Source organism: Aedes aegypti, chromosome 2 (genome assembly GCF_002204515.2).
Source record: "Aedes aegypti strain LVP_AGWG chromosome 2, AaegL5.0 Primary Assembly, whole genome shotgun sequence".
NCBI lineage: Eukaryota > Metazoa > Arthropoda > Insecta > Diptera > Culicidae > Aedes > Aedes aegypti.
In genome coordinates this window covers 59,187,236-59,214,439 of record NC_035108.1, presented here as the reverse complement: position 1 = coordinate 59,214,439, position 27,204 = coordinate 59,187,236, and the positions used below count along the sequence as shown (strand labels likewise).

The following is a 27,204-nucleotide window of genomic DNA, read 5'->3' as shown; positions in this document are numbered from 1 at the left end:
TTTTCGCAGAATCATCGGAGGAGATGAAGAGCTTCTTGACAATGCAGCAGAAGGCTATGGCATTCCTGGTGGAAACGGTGAACAAAGACCTCAAGGACCTCAAGGTGATTTCGGATGGAATGTCACGACTGATACAAGGCTAGAAGATTTAGGTTTTCCTGAAATCATGAGGTAAGTTACACACTCGATCTATGTTGCTGCTACATGAATACAGAGATGCCTAATTCTAATTGAGAACTGGAAATCAGGATGTTAACGTGAAAATACATCGAAGCCAAACCTCGAATTTTCAAGAGCACAAATCTAGAGAACCAGACAACCGTTTGCTTGATCATGTTTGCTGAAAATGCTACTCACTGGTCACTCGCTGGTGGTGACCAATCGATTAGATTTTCAGCACGAACGGTTGTCAGGTTCTCTAGATTTGTGCTCTTGAAAATTTGAAGTTTGGCTTCGATGCATCTTCACCTTAAATTGATGCGTAGAAAGAATGAGAAATTTAGCCCAGAATGATGTTACTATACGGGTGGCTGTCCACGATCGGGTGACCAGGCATCGTGTACCGGGGTGAGATGTAGTAGGTGGTCCGTTCCATGGCAACGAAGCGGTTCTGGGGCCAACCGTACATACCTGGAATGTATTTGAGATCATGATGAGTGTTAACTGTGAATTGGGTCCTAAAATTTGTAATGAAATCTTGTTTTTATTTAATAACACGAAAAAGCATGTTACTGTAATTACTTTAGCAATTTTTCCCGCTCAAATAATGGCTATATCATGTTTGAACTTTAATTTAAAAATTTGGTCCATAAATGAACCTTGACACTTTTGATCATGTTTGACGTTCGCTTAGTCGACAAAAACACCACAGGGGTTTTAGTTCGACCACTGGGGTTGTTCCTATCTGACATTTCGTAAGGGACACGGAAAACAAAATACACCCAAAATTTGAGTTTAAGCCAAAGGATGTGACAAAATCTAATAACAATGTTTTTGCGCTTAAACCAACGGAAAAAATTAAAAAATTGAGTAAACATGTGTTTTTGGCCTAAACTTAAGCGTTTGGCACTAAAATTGGGACAGGGCTTTAGGACCCAATTGTACCACTTATGAACTTTTGAGACTTGCCCGTCTAAGCATTGCTAAGAGCATTCTTTAAAATGAGTCTTTCCTAAAGCAGGAATTATCAATATGTTTGGTTCGCGGGGCGGTATCAAATCGTTGCCTAGGCTGAAGTAATTATACAGAAGTAAGGTGTTCACTTGTCCCGAAAAATCTCGAAAACTTTGAATTATTCAAGAAGAATATCGAGCACTGACATGAAAAGTTCGACACCGATTTTTTGATCGCGTGAACATGTCGAACCAATTAAACGATTTTTTTTTTATAATTACGAAAATATAGGTCAAATGTAAGTTATGTGTTTTTGATATTATGTGAAGCCAGAACAAGGCTTTTCGCCAATACCGTCGTTGGGGGTGACAATGGGTCAAAAAGGGATACGTGCGATTTATTTTTTGAATTACTATCGCAATTTAACTCCAATAAACTTTAAATTTGTGTGTATGTACTTTGATGGTACATTAACAACTGTTCAAAAAATTAAAGACAAATATTTATTCACAGCGGCACCTCAAGTGAATGAAAAATGACCCAATCTCACCCCATAGAGGGGGTGACATTGGGTCACTGTAATTGAAATAACTTGTTTTCGAGAATATGATTTCAAAACCATTCACAAGTGAAAAATCTTGACAAAAAACGATGCAAACAAGACAAAAAGATATCTAAGATGTTTTACAAGTATGATAAACCCATTTAAAAGAAAAATTATACTGAAAATTGAAGAGCTATGAGAAAACATATGTAAACCCAACACTTATCGTCAAGTTTACATAAATTTTCTTGGTTTTTCCCTCAAATTGTCGTCAAAGTCTCATCCCCATTGCTATAAAGCCCATTTAGTTTCCCCAAAGGTGTACTGAAACAGTGATTATTTTAAACCTTCGCAAATAGTTAAATTTCGGTGCGACATTCCACGATCAATAAATTTCAGGCAGAAGTTGACGTCATAATCCCAGTATTTCAGCGATCCAACTCATTTGTACTTCCGTGAGATATTTCTATAATATGAAAACACTGATAAATAATCAAATTTAGAAAAAAAACACCCTTTTGATAAAAATTTACGATGTTGCCGCGCAGTTGCTGGTTTGAGAAGTTGTCAAAATGCGTTGTATTGTTATTCAATGCACGGAATACTTAAGTAGACTTGTTTGATGTTTCAGAGATGCTGTATTTAGAAAGAATAAACACATCTTAATGAAAAAAGAGAACACCCGGCACCGTAAAATATCAAAAAAGTGGACTTGGAATTTCATTTACTATCGTTCTTGCTTGACCCAATCTCACCCCCATTTTTAATTTTTTGGACATCGTACCGAAAAAAATGATATTTTTGTGGGAAAATCAAACAGATTCCGGAAAATACCTGTGATGTGTAATGAAAAGACTTTAAACATTCTACTAATACAACGATAGAAGCTAGAGTACATGCGTGATACTTTATACAGGAGGATTTAATGTTGTAAATTTTATCTAGTTTCAACATGCAAGTTTATTGATGTAGTACACAAAAACTACTCTTTCTAAAAATGTATATTGTGATGAATTATGTGTAATAATATGTTCCCTAACATATGAATTATTAATTTTAGTAATATCAGCGTTATTAGCTGAAATATTTCGCAAAACATATTTTTCCGTTTTGACCCAATCTCACCCCCTAGACCTATTGTCACCCCCATCGACGGTACTAATGATGCGCAAACCACTCATATGTTGTCGCGAATGAAAAAAAAATTACTTCTTAAAAAAAGCATGAAACGAGCTCACCAAATTGATTCTCTAACATCGAGCAGCCACAAGTACTGCTGAAAATGCTTTTTCATTCAGCGTAGATTCAACGCAACATCAAGAAATTTATGTTACGTCAATGCTTCAAAAGTATCCTTTATGAGTTCTACCAAAGATGATATCCAAATTATACTCACCCGAACTCAAAACTGGAACCTTAGGAATATAGTTCGCACTCTTATCACTAGCTGCGTCATCTTTACCCGCTTCCTGTTCCTCTTCTTCCTCCTCGTCATCGGTCTTCTCATACGTACTCTTCGGTTTCTGTAGACACTTGAGCGCATGCAGGTTGCAAACCTTTTTCCTCCCACACCGACAGGTATCCAACAGGGTTTTGAACATCTGCTTCGACACAAAGTACGACTCGCCGTGTCCGTTGTACTCGTGTAGATTGACTTTTTGGTTCTTCTGCTGCTGCAGCTCCTTCAGCCGTTGGTTGTTTTTCTTGAGGTCAAAGTACTCCGTCGATTCCGGTTCCGTTATGAAGCCCCACTTTTTCTGGTACTCCCGGCGGACCTTACTCTCCAGCTCGATTTGCTCGCGTCTGTTCGAAAGAATGAGGACATTCATGGGAATTGGATAAGCTGCAATAGCATATACTACAGGGCTGGTAGCAGGTCTCTTTTTAGAGGCTTGGTCACTTTTTACTGCAAGTCTCTGAAAAATCTATTTTTTTAATGGCAGACATTTAAAGTTTATTTTTTAACCAATATGGTCTTTGAAGCCTCCTTTTTCCTTTCTATTCTTGCATAGAATCCTGGTGCAAAATTCTTCATTGACTCTTTTGACTATTTCACACGTTCTTCAAAAATTTCTTCTCACATTACTCGAGAAAAAGATTTAGAAATTCTTCTACCGTGACATGGTCGATTACCGCGAGGTTAAAAAAATCATGTTTCAATCGATCAGGTAAAAATAACGTATGATTATTTTCAAGTATTTCATTGTTTATATAGTACCGTGTGCGCACCTAACTTTGCTCAGCTCCAAACTTTGCGCATTTTTAAGAAGCATGAAAAAATGATAATGGATCATTGATTTTTTAACAATTCAGTTTCAGCAACATGTTCGTTTATGTGAAATAAGTATTTGACATACATTTGTTTATTAAAGAACCCTCGTTAATGTTAGTAAATAAACAAAAAACCTTATAAAACGTCAACTTTTACACCGTCTTAGCACAAGCGCTAAGGAGTGGCTCTGCCAAAAATGAACATTTCAATACAGAGTCAGAATTAGGGCGAATGTGAACACTAATACATTGTCAGTAAAATCGGTTTGAAGTTCAGCGGATATAATTTCAATTCTACATTACGTTTCCGATCGATTTAATCGCATGATGCATTTTTGTATGATCCATTACAATATTACTTTTGTAACAAACCATTTGATTTATTTTCATATTATGAACAACATGTTAAAATAAATAAAAAAGCATCATGCGCCATCCATCAAAATTGAGGGTTGTTGCGCCCCTCGGTTTTTCGTCTCCTTCAGTTTGACAGCAGCGATTGCGCTTTTCTACCTCATCCTTCTGGTTTGACTATCATCAGCTTCGCCGTTTTGCTACGCTCTTTCACACGAACCTTCTTCACTATCGACCTTCTGCACACTCAGTTTTAAATGCGCCCTGCTGCCACACTCAATCGCAAATGCGCCCGGTTACCGCAAGGGGGAAAGGTGGGCGAAATTGACATCAGAGTTCGTATCGAAAGAGAATATCAAATGCGCCTTTATGTTTTTCTCACTTATTTCTTGAAAAACGTTATTTTTAAGAAACAGTTGTGCAGTATATTATTGTAGTTTGGTGAATAAAACTCAATTTGTTTACATTTGTCAGTTAGGCCGTTGTTCTGGTACTGTATTGATTTTTCTGAACAAAACTGTGTTGTGGAAAGTATATTTGAGGTGTTTTTGCAAAAAAAAAAGGTAATATTCTAGTAATTCTATTAATTTTCCATATAATATGTCGAATTTTTATTTGAAAAAAGCGATGCGCAATGTTAGGACCCATTTTTTACAAAAGGGTCTTAAATTTTGCGCACTTCTAGCAATTTGGAATGGCATGTGAATACATGTACGTCCTTGCAAATGACAAAAGCTGTCGATCTTATCAGGAATGGTCAGTCAATCCATAAGGCAGTGGCTACATGTAATATTCATACCTTTTGTATGAAGCTGAAGGCAAGGTGTGCATTGAAAAATCTCGGAAAACTCATTGTATTAACGCAGGAGGACTTTTACTGTAAACTTGGATAATTGATAGCGCAATGGTTGGCTTCCCAGTTGATGGACAATGATTCAAGCTCCAGTTGCCTAGCAAAAAGCGTTCAATTATGGAATATCCGTACTGGCGGCAATTCAAAAAAATAAATAAACACCAGAGATCGATACATCTCCCGAACTTATCGATGCTTTCCATGGATTCAGTGGGAAGTAAGGGTCTGTCCATTAAGGGACAGCCCCTAAGCAACCTGAAGCTTAAAATACTAATAGACAAACGAGAAAACTCTCAAGCGCAGCTCGCCTGAGCTTCAGTTGAGGCACATCACTGCTATAGACTCGTCAAGTTCATCTGGAAATCCTCCACTTTCAGCTGACGATGTGTACAACAGAGAAGATTTTGTTTAAAATGCTTCCGAATTGTGCGAAATCGAATCGGTCACGGCCATCAACAGTGGATACGAGCATCTAATTTCTTAGTTATTCACTTATATAATATATAATATAATTTTATAGTTATTCAAAGCGATGGAACAAAATAAAAAAAAAACAAGAAAATAAAAAATAAGTTTAATAATTAAAAAAAAAACAAGAGAATAAATTGTATAAAGCAACGTACGTAAACAAATAAGCATAAGCTGTCAACTATATTGTTCAAATTGTTATCTTGTGAGTATATAATAAAAAATAAGAACATAGTAACTCACTACTCGCTTTCACTCTGTTTGGGGTGGTTGAATAAATTAAATTGAAATTTACGAAAAAAAAACTCCTGATGAAACTCATATTAGTTATACCCTTTTTGTTCAATGCAAAACCAGTAAAAAAGTAAAATTATTATAAGCAAACGAGCATTTGAAAGTATGCGCAAAGTTAGGCACATCATGCGCAAAGTTTGGAACAATTCAGATTTTGTGCGCAATGTTAGGCACAAGGATGTGAATCACCTTTTGCATTTTTTAATTTTTTATGGATTATTTTTATTTTTTTACATTATGTGTTAAAAGCCTATCGTTGGCAAAGGTTTGAATGAAAAAATACAAATTTTAGCCTTATTAGAAGCGTAAACAGGATGACAATTCCTTAACTGCGCAAAGTTTGGTGGGTACACGGTAGACCGTTTTACATACTTTGCATAAAAAATATGATTTGAACCATTTTGAAAATTTTAGCCATAGTGTTAGCATCAAGTACCGTTTTGTCTCAAATTCCGAACAGACTCATATTCCGAACACTCGGTTTTTGTATGGCGATTTGGTTGAAATGTTTCGCTGAAATATGTCACCAAATAACAAGGTAATGGCAGTCAATTGCAATTCAATTTGAACGTCTCCAATATAATTTATACCGCGGGAGTAGTAACGATTCTCTAGTTTGAGACCAGTAGAACAAGCTCAGATAAATGTATTTGCGAAATAATTCATTTGAATATGATTTATTCATGCTGTTCGGAATTTGAATCAAGGTGTTCGGAATATGAGACAGAATAAACACAGTGTTCGGCATTTGAATCAAAATGTTGTTCCTTACTTTTAAGTAAAAGCAATACTAAAACTAATTAAACTAACATCATTATTGGTACACTCAATAGCTAACAGTTAGACTTTGCGAAGAAATTAAAATTTACACAAATATCGGCTAATTTATGCCCATCAGATGCATTTGAAGTCACTGTTGACCTTAAGTGTTCGGAATATGAGTCAAAACGGTAATCCATGACGACCTTAGTAACCGAAGTTTGTTAGTTGTAATAATCAATAAAACTTTTCATTCGCTTTCCAACGTTGAACCCTATCAGACGTGTTTTTACTTACGATAGGTTATGGGCCCAGGACATTGGCCGTAACGCAAATCCGAATTTGGCCGTAACGTAGTCCTGAAGAAGTTTTAAGTTTATCAAACGGTAATTGTGAAGATGTTCTCGAGCGCTGGTAGCGGAGGATCTGGAGATGCAGTTTCCGGTGCAGTTCAATCTGGATCAAGGGCAGGAAGTACTGTGGATCCGAGAGTGGTTCGTGCGACTGGTAGTAATAGCATATCTCTTTCGATCGAGAAGCTCAAAGGCCGAGAAAATTAGGGATGGTACACAAATTATGTCACGCTAAATTTCAACTTTTTCGACCCCCCCCCTTTGTCACACTTTTTGTATGAGTCCTCCTTAAATTTTGTAAGGCTTGTCACGCTTGGCTCGACCCCCTCCCCCCCTTGGAGCGTGACGTAATTTGTGCATGACCCCTTACGCGTCATGGGCGTTCGCCATAAAGATGACCTTAAGGTGAAGATGAATCGAAGCCAAAGCTCAAATTTTCAAGAGCACGGATCTGGAGAACCAAACATCCGTTTGAGCTGAAAACCTAATCGATTGGTCACCACCAGCTAGTGACCAATCGATTAAGTTTTCAGCTTAAACGGATGTTTGGTTCTCCAGATCCGTGCTCTTGAAAATTTGAACTTTGGCTTCGATTCATCTTCACCTTAATACGTGAAGGTTCCTGGTGCGCTATTATGCCAAAAGAGGGTCAAGTCGTCGATGAAGATATTCAAATGCGAGCGTTATCAACAATTTGTCTCAGTCTCGAAAAGACTAACTACAGTCTAGTCATGGATGCGAAGGACGCACAAGAAGCCTGGAACAAGTTGAAGTCAGCATTTCAAGACGATGGAATTTATCGGAGGATTGGTTTGTTGCAGCAACTAACGTCGATACGGTTGGAGAATTTTGAAAGTACGGAAGCATATGTGGATGTGTTGTTCTCAACAAGTCACAAGTTAGCAGAAATCAAGTTCCCCGTAGCCGATGAGTGGTTGGCGTCTCTATTATTGATGGGACTACCCAAGTATTATGCCCCAATGGTGATGGGTTTAGAAGCGTCTGGACAAGCTTTGAAGGCAGATGCAGTGAAAGCGAAAATCCTGTAAGACGTTAAGGTGAAACATGGACCACGAAGCGCAAGAGATGAGGGAGCATTCTACAGCGGAGCGGAGCGAGAACACCAACCCCAGCGTCGTAAGAAGCAATCAACAAGAGTCAAAGAGGATCGAGCGTGCTATAATTGTCAGAAGATAGGACATTACGCGGCAAATTGTCCCGAGAAGCCTAACCAGAAAAGCAGCAAGGGACGAGCAATGTGCGCTGTTTTGGCAGTCGGTGACGTGGACCAAGGAGAATGGTATTTCGACTCTGGTGCCACCACACACATGGCAAAACCTGGATAGAATCTACACGGTAAGCAGGAGATTTCTTGTCAAGTTAGTACAGCGAACAAAACCAGTATGATGGCCAGAGTCAAAGGCGTCATAAGTCTGGATTGTGTTGAAGGCCCTGTGGATGTACAAGAAGTCCTAGAAGTTCCGGATTTGGCAGCTAATCTTTTGTCAGTCAGCAAGATATACAGCAAAGGTTTCGCGGTGAAGTTCACAGCAAGTGACTGTACAGTGCTGGATGAAAATGGACAAGTTTTTGCGTCGGGAACAGCCGAAGGAGGATTATATCGATTGAATCGGCAGGTACAAAATGCGTTTTTATCAAGGCTTGGTCACCTGAATGTGCAGAGTTGGCTTCGAAGGCTTGGTCACCTGAATGTGCAGAGTTGGCTTCGAAGGCTTGGTCACCTGAATGTGCAGAGTTTGAAACAACTGAAGCAGATGGTCACTGGCTTCGAATTGAACAAGATGGAGAATTTAAATTGCGTAGCATGTTTTCAAGGCAAACATTCCCGAGACCCATTTCCAAACAGTGAATCCAGAGCAAGCAAGCCGTTGGAGCTCGTACATACGGATTTATGCGGACCATTTGAAGTACCTTCGTTGGCCGGTAGTCGATATTTCGTTAGTTTTATTGATGATGCTACTAGGAAAGTTTTTGTGTATACCCTGCGGACCAAAGATCAAGTATATGAAGCTTACGAAGATTTTAAAACAATGGTTGAACGACAAACTGGTTTTAAGTTGAAAATTTTAAGAAGCGACAATGGACGAGAATTTATCAACGGTCGCACAATGGTCGGAAAAAAGTGAAGTTTGGCCAAAACTATTTTTATCGATGAAATATGTTATTTGACATTTCTGTTGTTTCAGAAGGGGTTATTCACAAAATACGTATCTTTAACAAAAAGATTTTTTTTTAAATAAAATTGGTATCAAATTGGGCTGAAAGCACAAATTTTGTTTATATCTGATCGAGTTTGATCAAAATGTGTATAAATAGTGGTTAAATATATTTTAAATAAACTTTGTATGAAAAATATCGTCAAAATATATGTAAAATATTGAGTTATTCAAATAGTTCTAACATGCAAATCAGCAAATTTCTGCAAAAATTTTAAAGTTTTTTTGTAAGATCTAAGGATGTTTTTTGATGTGCAATATTCGAAATGGAAAGTTTTCAGATAGTGGGTAACTTTGGGGAAATATTGCATTCCTTAAATCAGAGCGTTAATGATTAACGGGTCGCAATGATTGATTAAGTGATTAATGATTTCATTCATTTTTATCATGATTAATGATTATGATCATTGATTAAAAATTTTCAAGTCATGATTAATGATTGTGATTGATTTTTAAGCCAGAGTATGATTAATGATTATGATTAATGATTAAATTACAATTTTAGATGATTAATGATTATGATTATTGATTAAATTCAGTATGATTAGTGATTATGATTAACCCATATAAGGCATATAATAATGTCAAATTTGATCAAAATTTTCAATTTCAAAACAATAGTTTTTTTTTAAATTATCATTTATCGTATTTATATTGAAAACGTCACGACCCATTGTGTGCTCCAAATAAAGAAATAAAGAAATTGAAATAAATCTGAGCTTGCACTATACAAATCTCGTCCAACAAGTCGTTGGCGAGTAGTGTGTGATTACTGAGTTGAAATCGAATTCAGGTTAACATCTGCGTCCGTGAGTCCTCTCGTGATGTAGGGATAACGCGCCCTATCTGGTGAACATTTAATCCATATGCGAAGTTTATGTAATGTTTAGTTTTACGGTAGTTTTTCAAAATTATGTTTTTCAGTCGTCTTCTAATAAAATTCCGTAAATATCAGGATTTATGTTTATCTTTGAAACTGTGGGTATCGATTCGTAAATTACGATTCAATAGACCATTTCCGTCAGATCTAACCCCCAGAAAGCATATAAGCCAATGAAAAAAATTCACAGAAATGGTCCATTGCTCTGCTTCAAGAGCCAGTATCCTGGAAATAGTGGAAGCGTAGCTTGCAACACATCCAACTTCATAAATTATGAAGTTTTAAATGGAAGTTGTTAAGGATTCTCGATTGCGTGTGTGAGCGGCAGCGCGGTACAACGGCAAAACGGCAAGCCCATATTGAGCTACACTCTACTTGTCAAGTCAATGTTGAAAAGGATTTAGTCGACACTGGATTGATAAGTAAAGTGTAGATCAAAATGGGCGTGCCGTTTTGCCGCTGTACCGCGTTGCCGTTCACATTGTGCTTGGGGCCTTACGTGGAGGACATATTTAAGGGTCTTTTTAAATCTTGTGATAACGTCTTCGGATACAAAGCAAAGCCATGCTGTACTTAGTTGGATTTGGACGTTCCTTGAGCATAAAATTTCATTGTTTGTGTCACAAGATATAGGAAATGCAAAATTTAGTTATACATTAGAAGGCAATGTTGTAAAATTTGTAAAATTTTGTACAATGATTGATTGATGATTGATTAAATGTTTGACTTATGATTAAGATTATGATTACTGAATAAAATTAGCGATCTTTATGATTATGATTAATGATTAATGATTAAAACATAATATTGCAATGATTATGATTAGTGATTAATGATTAACAATTGATTTTTTGTGATTAATGATTAACATTTTTGATTAATCATAATCATTAATCATTAATCATGATTGAATTTATGATTAATCATTAACGCTCTGCCTTAAATATAAATTTTGTGCTTTATTTTATTGTTACATTTTTCAATTTTTTGAATTTCAGCCGGTTTGCCATCATAAAAGTCATAGAAATTCAAATTTTAGTTCAATTTCAATTAAGGATCATAATAATATAACACATGAGGTATAGTTAAAAATTAAAAAAATCATAAAAATCTCAAAAAAGTTTTTGGTAGTTTTGGCCGCCCCTTTATATTGAGCCCGACCATTGTGGATCGGTTTGAAGAAAGTTTGAGGCGTGATGGTATCCGGCATCAGAAATCTTGTCCGTACACACCAGAACAGAACGGAGTGACTGAAAGAATGAGTAGAACAATTCTGGAGAAAGCTCGAAGCATGTTGAATGACGCAAACATGCAGAAGAAATTTTGGGCCTAAGCTGTGAATACTGCGGTATATTTGATCAAACGCAGCCCAACACGAACGTTACATGGTAAAACTCCAGAAGAAGCGTGGACGAATAAGAAGCCGTACGTTGGACATTTGAAGATTTTTGGTTCTGTTGCCATGGAGCATGTTCCGAAACAAAAAAGGTTGAAGTTGGATCCGAAATCAACAAAATGTGTATTCGTCGGTTATGCAGATGATATTAAAGGCTACCGACTGTACAAGCCGGAGAATGGAGGGATTATTATTAGCAGAGATGTGAAGATACTCAATGAAGATCAATGCAATGGAGAAATAGCCAACAGAGATGATAAGGTAGATTTTTTGGAAATAGAATTTTCTGACGTGATTGACGAACTGCGAGTCCCAGAGATGCTGGAAGGAGAACAGGTAAATGAAATTGAACCGATAGCAAATGAAGAAGAGATATCCAACGCAGCAAATGATGATGGGGAAGATTCTAGCGATACCAGCAGCAGTTCAGGGAACGATTTTGAAGATGCTAGCGACGAGATTGCGCTCCCACCGCAATCAGTTAGACCAGCTTTCCAAGAGCATGAGTTTAGGCGCAGCGGTCGGGAGCGCCGCCACCCAGGCAAGTATACTGATTTTATAACTTATAGTACGTATACTGGCCAAATTGTATCTCAAAACCCACATCCGACGGCCAGAATCACAAACGGTAACTCTACAATGAACAGTATTGAGTCAATGAGCGATCCAACCACCTATGAAGAGGCATTGAGCAGACCAGACCGGAAGCTAAGGCTCGAGGCGATGCAGGCGGAGGTCAGCAGTCCAATGAAACGTGGATCCTGGAAGCAGTGTTGACCAGACTCATTTCCCCGAAATTTGAATTGTGAAGCCATGAACTGTTATAACTGTGCGTTGTATTCCTGAGATAAAGGGGGAGGTGGTTGGGCTTGAGTGTTACACATGGGATCCGACAGTTTCGGTCTCGGTGGGCCGCAATTCAAATTTCGGTGAAATGATTCGCACTCACTCACTCATTTCATTTCACCGAAACTTGAATTGTGGCTCTCTGGGATCAAAATTGATCGATTTTGTGTGCAGTACTCAAGCTTAACCATCTGCTTTTCTATCTTAGGAGGATAGAGCATGGTTGTAGTAGTTCGTGGCTTCGTAGTTCGGAAAATGTTATTTTCGGGGAAATGAGTCTGAACAACACTGCCTGGAAGACTTACCAGACGGAGCAAAAGCCATCAAGAATAAATGGGTTTTTAAAATAAAACGAGGACCAGATGGAAAAGTTGACTGCTATAGGGCACGTTTAGTGGTCAAAGGATGCTCACAGAGGCCAGGCATCGACTATGATGAAGTGTACGCTCCGGTAGTGCGATATTCGACATTACGATATTTGATGGCATTAGCGGTCAAATTCGATTTGGAGGTAGATCAAATGGATGCAATCACAGCATTTCTACAAGGTAAGCTGAACAATGAAGTAATCCATATGCAGCAGCCAGAGGGATTTGTAACGGATCCGATGAAGGTGTGCCGACTTCAAAGATCGCTTTACGGCCTCAAGCAATCTAGTAGAACATGGAATCAGCAGCTTGATAAAACGTTACGAGAATTTGGACTGGAGCAATCAAAATCGGATCCTTGCTTGTACTATTCAATTGAAGGAGAGAATATGCTGTTTATTACAATTTACGTAGACGATTTTTTATATTCACTAATGACACAAAAATGAAGAAACGCTTGAAGAAATTCTTGTGTAACCGATTTCGCATGAAGGATTTAGGTCAAGCGAAGTATTGCTTAGGACTTCAAATTACCAGGAATGAGGAACGAGGAGAATTATTGTTAGACCAACGTAAATATATTGAAGACTTACTGAACAGATTCAATTTGGCAAATAGTCATCCCGTTTCAACACCATTCGAACCTAGCGAGCGTTTGGACAAATCAATGGCCCCGAAATCAGGGGAAGAAATTGAAGAAATGAAAAAGGTTCCATACAAAGAAGCTGTCGGATGTTTGCAATACATATCACAAGCCACGCGTCCGGATATTTGCTATGCAGTCAACGCAGTTAGTCAATTTAGTAGCAATCCAGGTCCAAAACATTGGGCGGCCGTCAAAAGGATTTTCCGATATTTGAAGGGAACGATCAACAACAAGCTCTCGTTCAACAAGAAAGGCAACGATGAAATCATTGGCTTCACCGATGCAGATTGAGGAGGAGATATGGACACTCGACGATCAACTACGGGATACGTTTTCATGCTTCAAGGTGGAGCGATTTCATGGAATGTTAAAAGGCAACCAACGGTAGCTTTATCATCGTGCGAGGCAGAATATATGATTCAAGAAGCGTTTTGGTGGAGAAATATGGTGAAGCAAATTTTTGGAGAAAGACAAATCAAGATTTTCTGTGATAATCAATCTGCTATCGCCATAGCCAAAAATGGAAGCTACAACCCTAGGACAAAGCATGTCGATATACATTTTCACTTTGTTCACGATGCTATTGAAAATGGTTCAGTGGTAATCAATTACGTGAATACTAAGGACCAAGCCGCAGACGGATTTACCAAGCCTTTTATACAATCCGGAGTCTCTACCATGAAAAGGATCATCGGAATCAAGGATTAGGGAGGAGTGCTAGCATCAAGTAATCCATGACGACCTTAGTAACCGAAGTTTGTTAGTTGTAATAATCAATAAAACTTTTCATTCGCTTTCCAACGTTGAACCCTATCAGACGTGTTTTTACTTACGATACATAGTTACAGTTGATGTTGTTAAACATACCAGTGTTTCAAATACCGTGCATCTGACCCCGACAGCCGGGTCACATTTTGAAACATCTCTCAATTAAACGAACGAAGCGCATCAAAAATAAAACTTTTGTATCGAACAACGTATTAAGGTTTGCATGATTGATTCGGGAAACAGAATATATATTTCACTTCTCCATTTTATAATTATAACTGAAACACGGTATTTGGAACACATAAGTAACCGTGCCCTAATACCCAGGCCTGGTAGCGAGTCACTTTTTAGTGACTTGATTACTTTTTTCGACCTGGTCACTAAACAGTCACTATTTGCAGCAAAAAGTCACTAAAGTCACTATTTTCGTGATCTGAAGATAAATCAACTATAATTTGGATCAGCTTCTCAAACTTAAATAGCAGCAAATTTTTGTTTTACAGTTTTTTATGCTAACGAATTTTACTAAATTTGTAAGCAACTTTTTTTTTTTATTAAATTTGTAAGCAACTTTTTCAGGAATTAGGCCTATGATAATATCCAAAAGGAACTAGTTTAGAAATGGATTCCAAAATTTTACAAGAAATTCGACAAATCCGCGGATTTAGTCTATCCTTTTATCTCTACGATTTCGAAAGACTATTTCTATTCCAAAAACGCGCTTTAGAATAGAAATAGTCGTTGTTTGCACACACATGGGCGTATAGGCTAATAAATTCGAAATCGGTTTAAAATAAGTGTTGGGGATACGATTGTTTTGGATACTTCGAGTACTAAGTAATATCTAGATTTTTCGTATCTGTTCTGTTAATACTTATAAGTTACGGTCTCTTCCGACCGAGAGAGAAACGAGTCACTAGGACTAACCTATTTGTCCTAGATGAGATGAGGAGGTCGAAGTGGAAAAATGACTCAATCAGCATCTGAGGCTGGTTTTAATTCATGAGACAAGTTCTTTCCGAGTTCTGAGTATCGATATCTAGGCGGTAAACGATTCCGAATCAGTGGACTAGCAAATCTCCGACCTTCTAAAATAATCTTCTTGTTTCAAGGAATCTATACGTCAAATGTGATGAAACCTGTTCACAGTTACAAAAAACGACTTGAACCTTATAAGTAGAAGCAATAATTTGATACGCTAAAGTACTGATGCATGATCAAAATCAGTATCATTCAACCAGCTTTGTGGCCCAACCTGATTAAGAGGCGCGCTTTTGAGAGTTTAATGATGACATACTGTTTTCTCAGAAAGGTATAAATAACGGTTTTTTTTCTAAAGAGGCTTTTTGCAAAATGGTAAAAAATGATAATTGTATAAAAAAACGACTATTTCATTGTTCCTCAATAGTAATGGAGTAGAACGACAAGCACTAAACAAAGGACACGGGACAAAAGATCAAAGAAAACTGGTCGCAGTGGTTCATTCCGAACAGAAACAGAAATTATTTGGATTATTGTAATAAGTCTAAATCATTCTCTAATTACTGTGGCACAATAGTCACCAAATTCAGTTTTTCTCGAGTTCATCGAAAACAGATGAATCTTCGGAGCTAGATTGTGAGTTAGTAAGGATTAAATTTCAAATTAATTCTTACTGGGATTTTTTCGTCTTTTATTTGTAAATTCTTGATTTCGTCGGGAATTCCACAAGAACATAGAGGAATTTATCTACAACTTGTGTAAGGGTCGCCATACAACCTTACTCTAGAACTCGTCCTGAATGCATAAAGCACTTTTTTTCAGAAATCCATTTCGCAACTCTGGCATATACAGAAGCAGAATCTCGAAGAAGTTCGACTTTAATGCCAAAGAGTTTTGCCATAATTTCTGTCTTCAGAGTTGATGAATTTTGAATTTATAGGAGATTTTCTCTACTGACTGGAATTTGAGATTTAAAGTTGTTGCGTATGCATAGCTCTGCGACCGAGCTTTTACTCATGCGCCCCTACAAGATTTACTAGATTTTCTACTACGCACGCTGTCGCTTGATGATGTTTTACATTTATTGTAATTCGGTGAAGTCATTTGTATACGTTGAAAGCAATTATCTGTCAAGACGTATTTCGAAATACTAAAAGTAAATTTATTTTTGATTTTACATTATGTGTAGGTTTGTTGATATTTTAAGTTGTAAAGATCATATTTTAGTTTCTGAATTTTCATTTTAGATTAATGTTTGTAGTTATGAAGTCACTATTTGGTCACTTAGTTGATAATTTTAGCCACTAAAGTCACTATTATTTTGCTGTCTGGCCGTTACCAGCTCTGTGTTTACACCAGGCGATTACATTCTAACATTATTTTTGTTTGTTTGTGTGTGCAACAAGTTTGTCATGGCTTTCTAAATACTACTTAATGTGCTAACGTTTGTGACTATCATTAAGAAAAATAAATCATATAATATGCTAGAAATCCTCATAATTCCCAAATACACGGTATTAGGCAACACACGGAATAGGGCGATATTCAAAACGGAAAAGGCAATAGATGGCTCTTTTTCAGTGGTAGTAAAAACGAAATCCTGAACCAAAGAAAGCTCTACGGAAGATGAACTAAACACAAAAAGTTATGTATTCACTTTACACTTGATTTCTAATCACCACTTTTTTGATCCAGTTTCCAAATTGCAAGTACCGTCAAACGGGGCTTCTTTTGACATTATTTCCACATTCTTCAACTTTGAAGATTTGTAATTCTTAGAATTATGGATAGATATTGATAATTCTTGCATACATTTAAGTTGTATATGTACGTAACAAGTATGCAAAAGATGAGGCAAATCCATCAAGGATTAACAAAAATGCTTGAATAGCGAAAAAAGTTTGTCCTTCAAGACAAAAAAGGGGCTACTTTGGACATTTCCACCATTTGATAATGAAATGATTTTCCTTATAAATTTCAAACAGATTCTATGGGTTATCGTCCATTGTGATGTTATTGAACGTATTTTCATTGATAAACATAACTTAGAAAATTGCAAAATTCGAAACTATTACATATATATAACAAATTTCAGCGAAACATGCTATTTACTATTTTCAGTTATGAAACTTAAACTTTATACTTCCTCTTAAATGGAACTATCAGTTACGAATGCTAGATTTTTAAGCTAAACGAACGATGCAACTACTAGGTACTGCGATGATTAATGAGTTACGTATAAAAAGTGTATTTTCTATTCGTACTGTTATATGAACGATATGTAAAAGGACCAGTAATACCAGTAATAATTAATACCAGTAACTAAAAAGCAATTTCCATAAAAACGCAATCTATAAAGTAAAGTTTTACAAGATCGTAAAGAAGTGAAAGTTTGCTTTTGTAATATACTTTAAGCTTCTTAGCAGTTTAGAACTGGCTTAAGAGTATCTTATTTTGGCAATTGAAGGATGCAATTGTTTTGTACTACAAATTCATGTAAAATACGACGCAATTTTTTTTTAAACTTATGTCGTGAACTTGGTATTCAAATATGTGTGTTTTATGTCTATTCACTTTTACAAATATTCATCTCAATTTTTTTATGTTGTAAAATATTCAAATCAAAACATTATAATAAAATAAAAGTCGTAAAAAATAAGACATTTGATCAATTATTTTATTAAAACAACAATTTTAAGCAAAACAAATCACAAAATTTTTATGAAACTTGACGATTCGATAGTTTTGTGATGCTCCCAATAAGTTTCCACGACATGGGTAAAATTCAAACAATGTTTGTATAGCCAATGTTTTATGCCTTGTGAATATTTATTCGGCCTTTTTTGAAATATTTTCTTGTTTATCCTGTTATTGTTGATGTTGTTCCAAAAAATTATCATGCCTTGTGGTAGAGCATACATTGGTTAATAAAAGTGCTGAAGACACAAAATTGCTCAGATTAATATTTACGCTGCAAATAAATACAAAAGGTGATTGTCCAAAGTAGCCCCCGGAATCAAAAGTAGCCCCGTCCGACGGTAATTTACGTTTTTCATTATTTTCCATACGTTTTGACAGTTCTTCGACTACATTCTTCCATGCGCTTGTGTTGAAAGTTTGAAAAATTGAGGGTAAAATTCTCCAAGAATTTTTTTTAGGATACCTCAACCACTGACTAAACTGACGTGACTCTCGATTGCAGACGGTAACCGAAAATATGCAACGGTCAATTCAAATGATGAGTGGTCGCAAATGTCAAACTGATGCAACGTCAATAGTACGAAGGTGACATTAGGGCCGTTGTTAATTGTACCACGATTTTCTGGTGAGTTGCAAGCTTAGTGTCAATGATGATGTCGCGCTACACGATGATTGTTCATCTGCAACAACCAGACAGCTCACCAATCCACCAGGAGGTGGATCGTGCTGAGTTGTTGAGTTGAAGGAGAGCGAAAGAAGGAAGGCACAAAAGTCTGTTTGACAGCTCTGCAGAAAGCGCGTGCGCACGGAAAAAGCGCCAGTTCGGCTCGATTTGCAATGATCGGTTATTATTATTATTATTTTTATTTTTGGATATTCTATGGTTTGGTTGATCGATGTTAAAGTTTGTTTTAAAAGCAGCTCCACTTATTTTGAAACATGTTGCCGTGTACAATAGTAGACAACACAACTAATTTAATTAAAATAATTTGAAATTATAATAAGTACATAAACAAAAGGGGAAGAACGTTTAGGCTGGTTGTGCATTACGATAAAATCTCTTAACATAAGCAATGCTCGTTGTTGGTTCTTGTGAAAGGATCAACATGTTCGGCTTAACGAATCTTATTTTAAATATCGAATAACACCACATGCAGTTGAACAAAAAGGATGTGATTACAATAGACTTTTGATATTTTCAATTCTGAACCACCGCAAAAATAAATATTGGAAATCAAAATTCTCCTGAGAAGGATGATGTGGTGGAGGCTCATTCTAATTAATATTGTCGTTCAATTATGGGGATAAATTAAAATTGTTATTGTTCTATACATACTTACTTATTATAATTACCTGTAAATATTGATACAGCACAATTCAAGTATTTAAATATCAAATAGCAAACATAGATATGGTCAGTGTTCAGACAGACTGAATCAAGTGTTTTTTTTAATCGAGTAAGAAAAATGTACCCCAAACATGTGAAACATCAAAATAGTATAGATATTTACTGCAATAATGAAACTTATCTATTTGATGATACATTTGTATCAAAATAACATGGCAGATTTAAAATTGATGGAGTTTTTTACGTATCCTTAGAGCTCCAAAATTCATCTAGTCTGGTCTGTCTAAACACCGACCATATGATCCTCAAAAACTCATGAGAATGGTACTCTTTGAACTGTTATTCAATTTGGATGTGCTTAAAAGATTTATAAATTAAATGTATTATTGATGTTACGAGCTGTGTCTGCAGTGAAACTTAACGCTACACAAGAAATATATTTGAATCAGAGTATTTTTATATATAAATCATATGAAAAAAAAAATTGTTCCAGAAATTACTCTAGAATTCTTTGGCAGCGTCTCCCGGGATTCTTCTTTAAATCACTCATGAATCCTTCAAATCCTCGCTGGGATTGTTCTGAAAATCTAGAGATTATTTCCGAATTTTCTTCCAGATATCGCTTTGGGATTCATCCAAAAAAAACGTTACCATTCCGGTATTACTTCTGAGATTCTTCCGGATATCCCATTGCGATTATTCTGGACATCTTTTTGGATTTTTTTTGCAGAATTCTGTATGTGATTTAGGATTACTTTTGAAATCCAGGAAATTAAATTCTTTGAAATTCTTGAAAATTGTTTTCGAAATACTATGGAAGATTTTACCATAAATCCTGATGCAATTCATTTGGATATTTAAAGAGGATTTTATCAAAAAATGTACGACTCTACTAGAAATTCTTCGAGAATTCCTCCGAAAATAACTCTAGATTTTTTTTTCCGGAAATACTTCTGGTATTCTTATGAGAATGCCTCTGGTATTCTTCCGAAAATGACTTGAGATGCTTTCGGAAATCTTTCTGAAATTCTTCAAGAAATTCCACTGAGATTTTTACGCCAATATCTTTGAAATACTCCTGGGACTCTTACAAAAATCCTGTTGGAGTTTTTTTCGGATATCTTTCTATTCTAAATTTTTCAATAAATTTTGCTGGGATTGTGCTGTAAAACCTGCTAAGATTCATCCAAAAATACGACTGTCATTCTTCCGGATATCATTCAAGAATTCCACCGGAAGTTTTCGTGAGATTCAACCGTAAATCGTTCTGGTATTTTTCAGAAATTCCATTGAGATTCTTAAAAATATCCTTCTGAAAAATTTTCCAGAAGAATTCCAAGGCGATTCACAGAAACATCACTTCTGATTACTCCAGAATTCTATGGAATTTCCCTCCTGGGATTCTTCCTTAAATCACTTATGAATCCTTCAAAACCTCTCTGGGATTATTCTGGAAATCTTGAGATTATTTCTGATTTTTCTCTAAGTTCTTCTGGAAATCACAGAATACTTCCAGATATCGCTTTTGGACTCATCTAAAAAAAATCGTTAGCATTCCGGTACTATATCTGAGATTCTTTCGGATATCCTTTGTGATTCTTCTGGACATTTTATTGGAATATTTGCATAAATCTGTATGTGAGTTTGCGTTTATCTCCTTAAGGATTACTTTTGAAATCCTATAAATCAAATTCGAATCGAAATTTTCGAAGATTCATTCGGAAATTCAATGGAAGATTCTAACAAAAATCCTGATGCAATTCTTCTGGATATTTTTAGATCATTTTGCCAAAAAATGTACTACGACTCTACTACAAATTCGTCGAGAATTCCTCCGAAAATAACTCTGGCCTTTTTCCGGAAATACTTCTGGGATTATTATGAAAATACCTCTGGTATTCTTCCGGAAATCACCTGAGATGCTTTCGGAATCCCTTTAGAATACTTTCGAGGATGCTTCCGAAAATCTTTCTGAAATTGTTCTAGAAATGCCACTGAGATTTTTACGTCCATATTCTTCAAATTTGTCTGGGACTCTTCCAAAAATCCTGTAGGAAATCTTCCATATATCATTCTAGCATTCTTTCGGGAAGCCTTCTGGGATACTTTCGAAAATCTTTCTGAGGATCCTTCAAATGCTTCTGTTAAGGATTCTTGCAGAAATTCTTCCCGAATTACCTCTAGACTGTGGGAGTTTCCTGAATTTTTCAAGAAAACTGTTATTATTTCGACTATCTCTCTAGGATTCTTTCGGAAATTCTTCTACAATACCCCCAGATTTCTTTCTGTTATCCTGCTGGAGGACTTCAAAACATCTTTCAAATATTCTTCCAGAAATTTTACTGGAATTTTTCAAGAAATTCCGCTGGGATTCTTCCGTAAAACCTGCCGAAATTCATCCGGAAATACGACTGGAATTCTGCTTGAATGATAAGCATTCAAGAATTCCACCGGAAGTTTTTGTGGGATTCAACCGTAAATTGTTCTGGTATTTTGTTTAATTACATTGAGATTCTTAGGGAAAAATATACAGGATTCCTAAAAATATCCTTCTGAAAATTTTTCTGGAAATTGCTTTGAATTAAAGGAGGGTTTCCGGAAGAACCCCAGGTCGATTTACAGAAGAACCACAGAGAAATCAGGGAGATTTCTAAAGGAATTATTTTAAGGATTCTCGTAAATTCCTGAAACAATCTCAGGAGAATTTCGAATGGATTTTGAATGTTTTTTTTTTTTACAGTGATATCCAAAAGAATCCCAGAAGTTATTTCGCAAGAACCCCTGAAGATTCAATGAAAAGTCACAGACATCCAGACGATTTCATGAATATTTTCCAGAATAATTACGATGTCCAGAAGAGCTCCAGAAAGATTTACGGAATAATTTCAAATGGAATTTCCAGAACCATTTAAAAGTCACTTTCAAAAGATGCTCAGAAAAAGAAATCAGTAATCAAAGAATCTCATAGGTATTTTTTTAAAAGTCCCAGTGGCTGTCCGGTAGTTTTCTTGGAGGATTTCCATTTGAAGTCAAGAGGGATTTTCAGAAAATTCTGCCAAGGATTTAAGAAAATTTTCAAGGAAAATCAATGATAAATCACGAAAAAAATCAAAAACATTTCCTTATGAATTTCCAGAAGAATCTCAGAGTTTTTTTTTCTCAAAAAATCTTAGAAAAAAATTCTAAAGAATCACGAAGGAATTTTCGGAAAAATTCTGGATATACAAAATTATCTCAGGCAGAAACAATAAAATCAATAGCAATAAATCTGTAAGAATATAAGAAGGATTTCTGTAAGAATATAAGGAGGATTTACAAACAATTACAGAGGAATTTTCGGATGATTTCCATAAATAAAGATTTAAAAAAATCCCCGTCATCTGGAAGATTCTTAGCAGGATTTTCGGAAGTATTCCACAGGGATTTCTGGGAGAATTCCATTGGGATTTACAAAAGAATTCCAGAGGAATTTCCGAAAGAATCCCAAGAATTTGCACGGAAGAAAGTGAAGTGAAATAATAGATTTTTTTTGATTATAGTCTCAGGCGTCTTTCCGAAAGTATTCTAGAATAATAGGTATAATCTAAGACATTTTTCGGAAAGAATCTCAAAGGGATTTTGAAGAACTTTCAAAGAGTTTCACGGAAGAAATACTGAAGAATTACGAGGAAAATATCAGAATTTAAATAATAATTTCGATTGGATTTCCAGAAGAAATCCCGAGAAATTTTGTGAGAATCCCCGAACCCAGATTTTTAAAATAGATTCCATTACACTGGAAAGCAATCATTAAATCATTTTCGGCAGAATTCCAGAATTTTACAGCAGAATCCTGAAAGGATTTCCATAATAACCCAAGATGGGTTTCTGGGATAGTCCAATAGGAAGTCCCAAGGAGGTTATTGGAAAAATCAGAGCGATTAAAGAAATAACTACATATAATAATTTCAGAAGGGTTTCTGAAAGAATCTCAGTGAATTTTCAAGATGTCCTCTAGCAACACAACTAATATATACTAATATTTACAACTCAATACTTAATTATAAATTGCGTTAAGCTGAGTGTACGCCATCCAGTTTTGGGGGCGGATTGACGGTATCGAAGTGGATTAAAAACAATTATAGGAGAACGTGTGGAAAATACATATGAACTGCGCAGAATACATCAGACCGATTTACCATTGCTGACAATGATCATCAGTTGATTTTCCGCTACTGTTTTTTTTTTAAATCACAATTGTTATTTCTTTCCGTGCACGCGCTCGGGAAATGAATCTGGCCATGGTGCAACAACCGCGCTACATTCGATGAATCCTATGCGACAAAAATTGTCGGCGCTATCCGTCAAATTCGCTCACCAAAGCTATTTTGGTGACTTTAACATCACAGCTATTTATACAAAGAGCATCTTCATCAGTCAAACCAAACAATACACACTGGTTTCAAACTAGGAAGGTATGAGTAAAATACTAAATCTAAAATAAACTAAATCAAATTCGTATGATGCATTTTAGTTTTGTCAAAACTATCGACAATCATGTGAGTCTGTTTCTAAAGCAATATATTTGAGTCAAGAAAATTTTATTTCGTAAAAGAAAGCTTAGATTTTTGTATTCTCTATTTCCCAATTATAATTAAATATATTCCTCGTATTTTTACCCGAACATGTGTAGTTTTTCCTCGGAGTGCTAAAGATTTGTCCGTCAAAGTGTTTCTTTACAAAAACCACCAGGTGGAGTTAGTGTTCCAACGTATTTTCATTCAAATATTTGGCTATTATTCATGAAGCAAAATGCTCTAGCCACCACGTCAGTTTAGTCAGTGCCTCAACAATTCACCCTGGTTTTTATCAGAAAGAACCACAGAAATAAAATTTCTCTAAAAATTATTTAGGAAATCATCCGAATCCCTCCAAAAAATCAAAATTCCTCCAAAATTTTATCCAGTAATTCATCCATCGATTTCCCTGGGACATCCTCCAAGATTCTAGCGTTAGCGTTAGCGTTAGCGTAGGTATACCGTAACGTAGATTTCTTTTCGATAATCTCATTCAGACTGCCTTCAAGAACAAGGATGGGGAATATTCCTTGATCCAATCTTAAACAAGAAGACCAAAACCATAAATATCGCTACTCCTGGCCACGCCCATCTTTACCGTAACTTGGGATAGGGGAAGGAAATGTTGATGTAGCACTTGCTTAATGAGAGGCCACCGACTCAGCGACACCCTCATAAGTGCTACGGAGGTGGGTGTTGGGAGAGGTAAAAGGTCAAAGGATTCGCTATAAAAGCTAGCGATAGACCCAGGGCATTTATGATTTAAATGTTTTTAATTTAATCTAAACATAACTAAACATATTGAAGGAATAGCTTCATGGTATCTTCAGCAAAGTTGTAGAGTTTAACGAGATAAACAAGTTTGCTCAAAACAGATTTTGTGTAGGGCTATCAAATTTTGAGATAAATAGTTTTGAATTTTTCGTCGAAAATTTCACTTTTGTTCAACCGTTATTACTTATAATTATTAAAAAATATATGTTAAAACTCAAGTCATATCTGATGTTCTGTGAAAGTTTCATTCGAATCGGTCCATAAATAACTGAGATATAGCTTACCAAAGTTGGTAATTTTGTATGGAAAATGGAAAAAGTTGCAAATGTTTTGTAAGAACGCATACAAAATGTTTTAAAAATTTTTGTATTCGAAGCTTTTCCTCAAATCTTAAGCAGCAAAAATCCTGACAACCAAACAGCGGTTCCAACTAAAAACTTAATCGATTAATCACCACCACCTAGAAACTGATGGATCAAGTTTTGAGCTTGAATGGCTGTTTTTGATTCTCTAGAGTTGTGCTTTTGCAGATTTATCTTTAGCTGAACTGTCAGATAGTCCAAAAGTTATCTAGAAGATGTTTTGAAGTAAAGATGAAGCGAAGCCACACCTCAACTTTTCGAGAGCACAAATTTACATAATCAGACAATAATTCGAGCTGAAAACTTGATAAATTAATCAATAGTTGGATAAAGTTTTCAGCTCGAAATCCGGTCTGATTCTTCAGATTTCTGCTCCAGAAGATTGATTTGGCATTGATTCTATACATGCTCACTCTAAATAAATTGTTTATAAAAATGCTGTTTATTTTGTCAAAGATGAACTCGCAGGAATTACTGGATTTATTAACTTAAACCTTTATTGAAATCTCAGTACAATTCATATTCTGAAATAAAGTATTGTAGACATTGCTAAAACCATGTTTACATAGTATTCTAATGCATGTGGTCAATATTTAAAAAGGAAACATCTTTTCAATGCTATCTATTAGCCACATTTTGTCAACCGTGAACACCACGAGAAAATTGGAGGTTTTTTTTTAAATAATTTCTTAACAAACAAGAATTTTTCGAACATTTTTGAATTGAATCATAAATATACTTCAAGAATTTACATGTCAAAGAAATTTGTGTAAAAAATAGAAGATGTTATTTACTTAAGGTAATACTCAAAGAGATCAAAATAGAATTCTGCTTTGGAGAAATTTTGCCAGGATATCCTCTAGAACAACCATAGTGATCACGAAAAACAGTTCGCTGAATGATGGCTCTAGAAGCTGCATTTAAAATGGTAACATGGAATAAAACAAAAAAAAATGTTGTCACTAATCAAAAATGCCTTTCTTGAGGTGTTGAGGAGTTCTGCGCGAATTTTAAAGCAATGTTTTTTTTCTTTCGGGTAACAAAAAAGTATTGGCCCAATTTCAATTGCTAAATTCAATGTTTCATTCGCCAATAATTATTAGGCTTTCGCTGATTTTCCATCAATTTGTTCATGGTCCAAACATTCGATTTGTAACTGTTTTTTAGATATTTACTGATTTTCCAAAACATTTACTGCTATTTTAAAACATCTTAAATAAATTTAAAAATAATAAAAATTTATTTAAAGAACTTTCATTTAAAGAATTCCTCAACATCTATTAGAATGCTTCCAAAATATATTGTTTGAATTTATTCAGAAACTGTTTCAACTTGTCATGTTTTTGTCAACGATTTTATTCTCGAAACTTTGACTTAAGAGGTACCTTTACTCAATGTACATCTCCAAAAATTCTACTATATGCGTCACGCATTTTGGCGCCCCTCTAAAGACTTGCGCCCTTGGCGGTCGCCAACCTGGCCAACAGCACGCTACGGCACTGTATACATGCCTCAAAACTATCAGAAAAATTAGAGAAACATAATTTTGGATTATTTTTGTAATCCTTGAAAACTTATCTCCTCAATCCAGTTTGTTCTTGTTTTGTTTTCTTGGTCTCTATTTGGACTTTTTCAGGCATAATATCTTTAATGCTACCAGCCCTGTACACATGACTCTTAGCGGGAAAATACTCACATTTTACCGTCCCGAACAATGGGTTCCATGCTCGGATGCACCCGTTCGTTGGCCGGTTGTCTCTCGGCCATTTTTTTCATTGCGCCCATCTTCCTGTCCGTTGGCATGTTGCTTCTGAGATAGTGTTTAACGATCAGGAGACGGAAAGGGGTTCTGGAGAAATTTAATTTATTCTAGTCCTTCCGCTTCCTTGCCCAGCTCCCAGCTCCCGGCTAAAACAGAGAAATTATCCTGTTTCTTGTTCTCTCGAATGGTGGGTGACGATGACGACGACGCCGAAGACAATGATACTAAAAGCAATAATTAGATCCGCTGGGAATGCTCACATATAGAGACGCAAAAATTCAAACAGCCAACCTACCTTGTTCTATTCTAATGAAGTGAGATCAGTCCCAATTGTCTCGAAGCGTCTTTTGTTGAAAAGGATGACAAAGAAAGGTCCTCGTTCTGTATTGTTTTAGGATCAACGGGTGCAATAAACTGTAATTCCGCTTGCAAAGTATTTAATTTGAATTTTCCACCTGAGTGGTTGCCAACACAATACTAACAATGACGGGCAAATGCCGGTCGGGTTTTATATGTTGATTTGAATTGATGGGAAATTACTGGAAATGTTATTGATCCAGCCGCGTGTTGA

General features: G+C 36.0%; 2 protein-coding genes across 4 annotated transcripts in view; one reads left to right on the top strand and one right to left on the bottom strand.

Annotated features, from left to right (window-relative positions):
• Nucleotides 1-244, top strand: part of LOC5568108 (probable nucleoporin Nup54) — a 30,406-nt gene extending 30,162 nt beyond the window's left edge. For all 3 annotated transcript variants that reach the window (XM_021840951.1, XM_021840952.1, XM_021840953.1), the window contains exon 4: nucleotides 10-244. In XM_021840951.1, the coding sequence (XP_021696643.1) occupies nucleotides 10-143 (134 nt within the window). In that variant the 3' untranslated portion in view covers nucleotides 144-244. The remainder of the gene's footprint in view (nucleotides 1-9) is intronic.
• LOC5568107 lies at nucleotides 148-27,204 on the bottom strand. The gene is made up of 5 exons (XM_021840954.1): nucleotides 26,929-27,204; nucleotides 26,568-26,857; nucleotides 3,054-3,460; nucleotides 474-630; nucleotides 148-256 (listed from the first exon to the last, which is right to left on the bottom strand). Exons 2-4 carry the CDS (start codon nucleotides 26,672-26,674, stop codon nucleotides 500-502), a joined length of 645 nt encoding a protein of 214 aa, XP_021696646.1. The 5' UTR covers nucleotides 26,675-26,857; nucleotides 26,929-27,204; the 3' UTR covers nucleotides 148-256; nucleotides 474-499.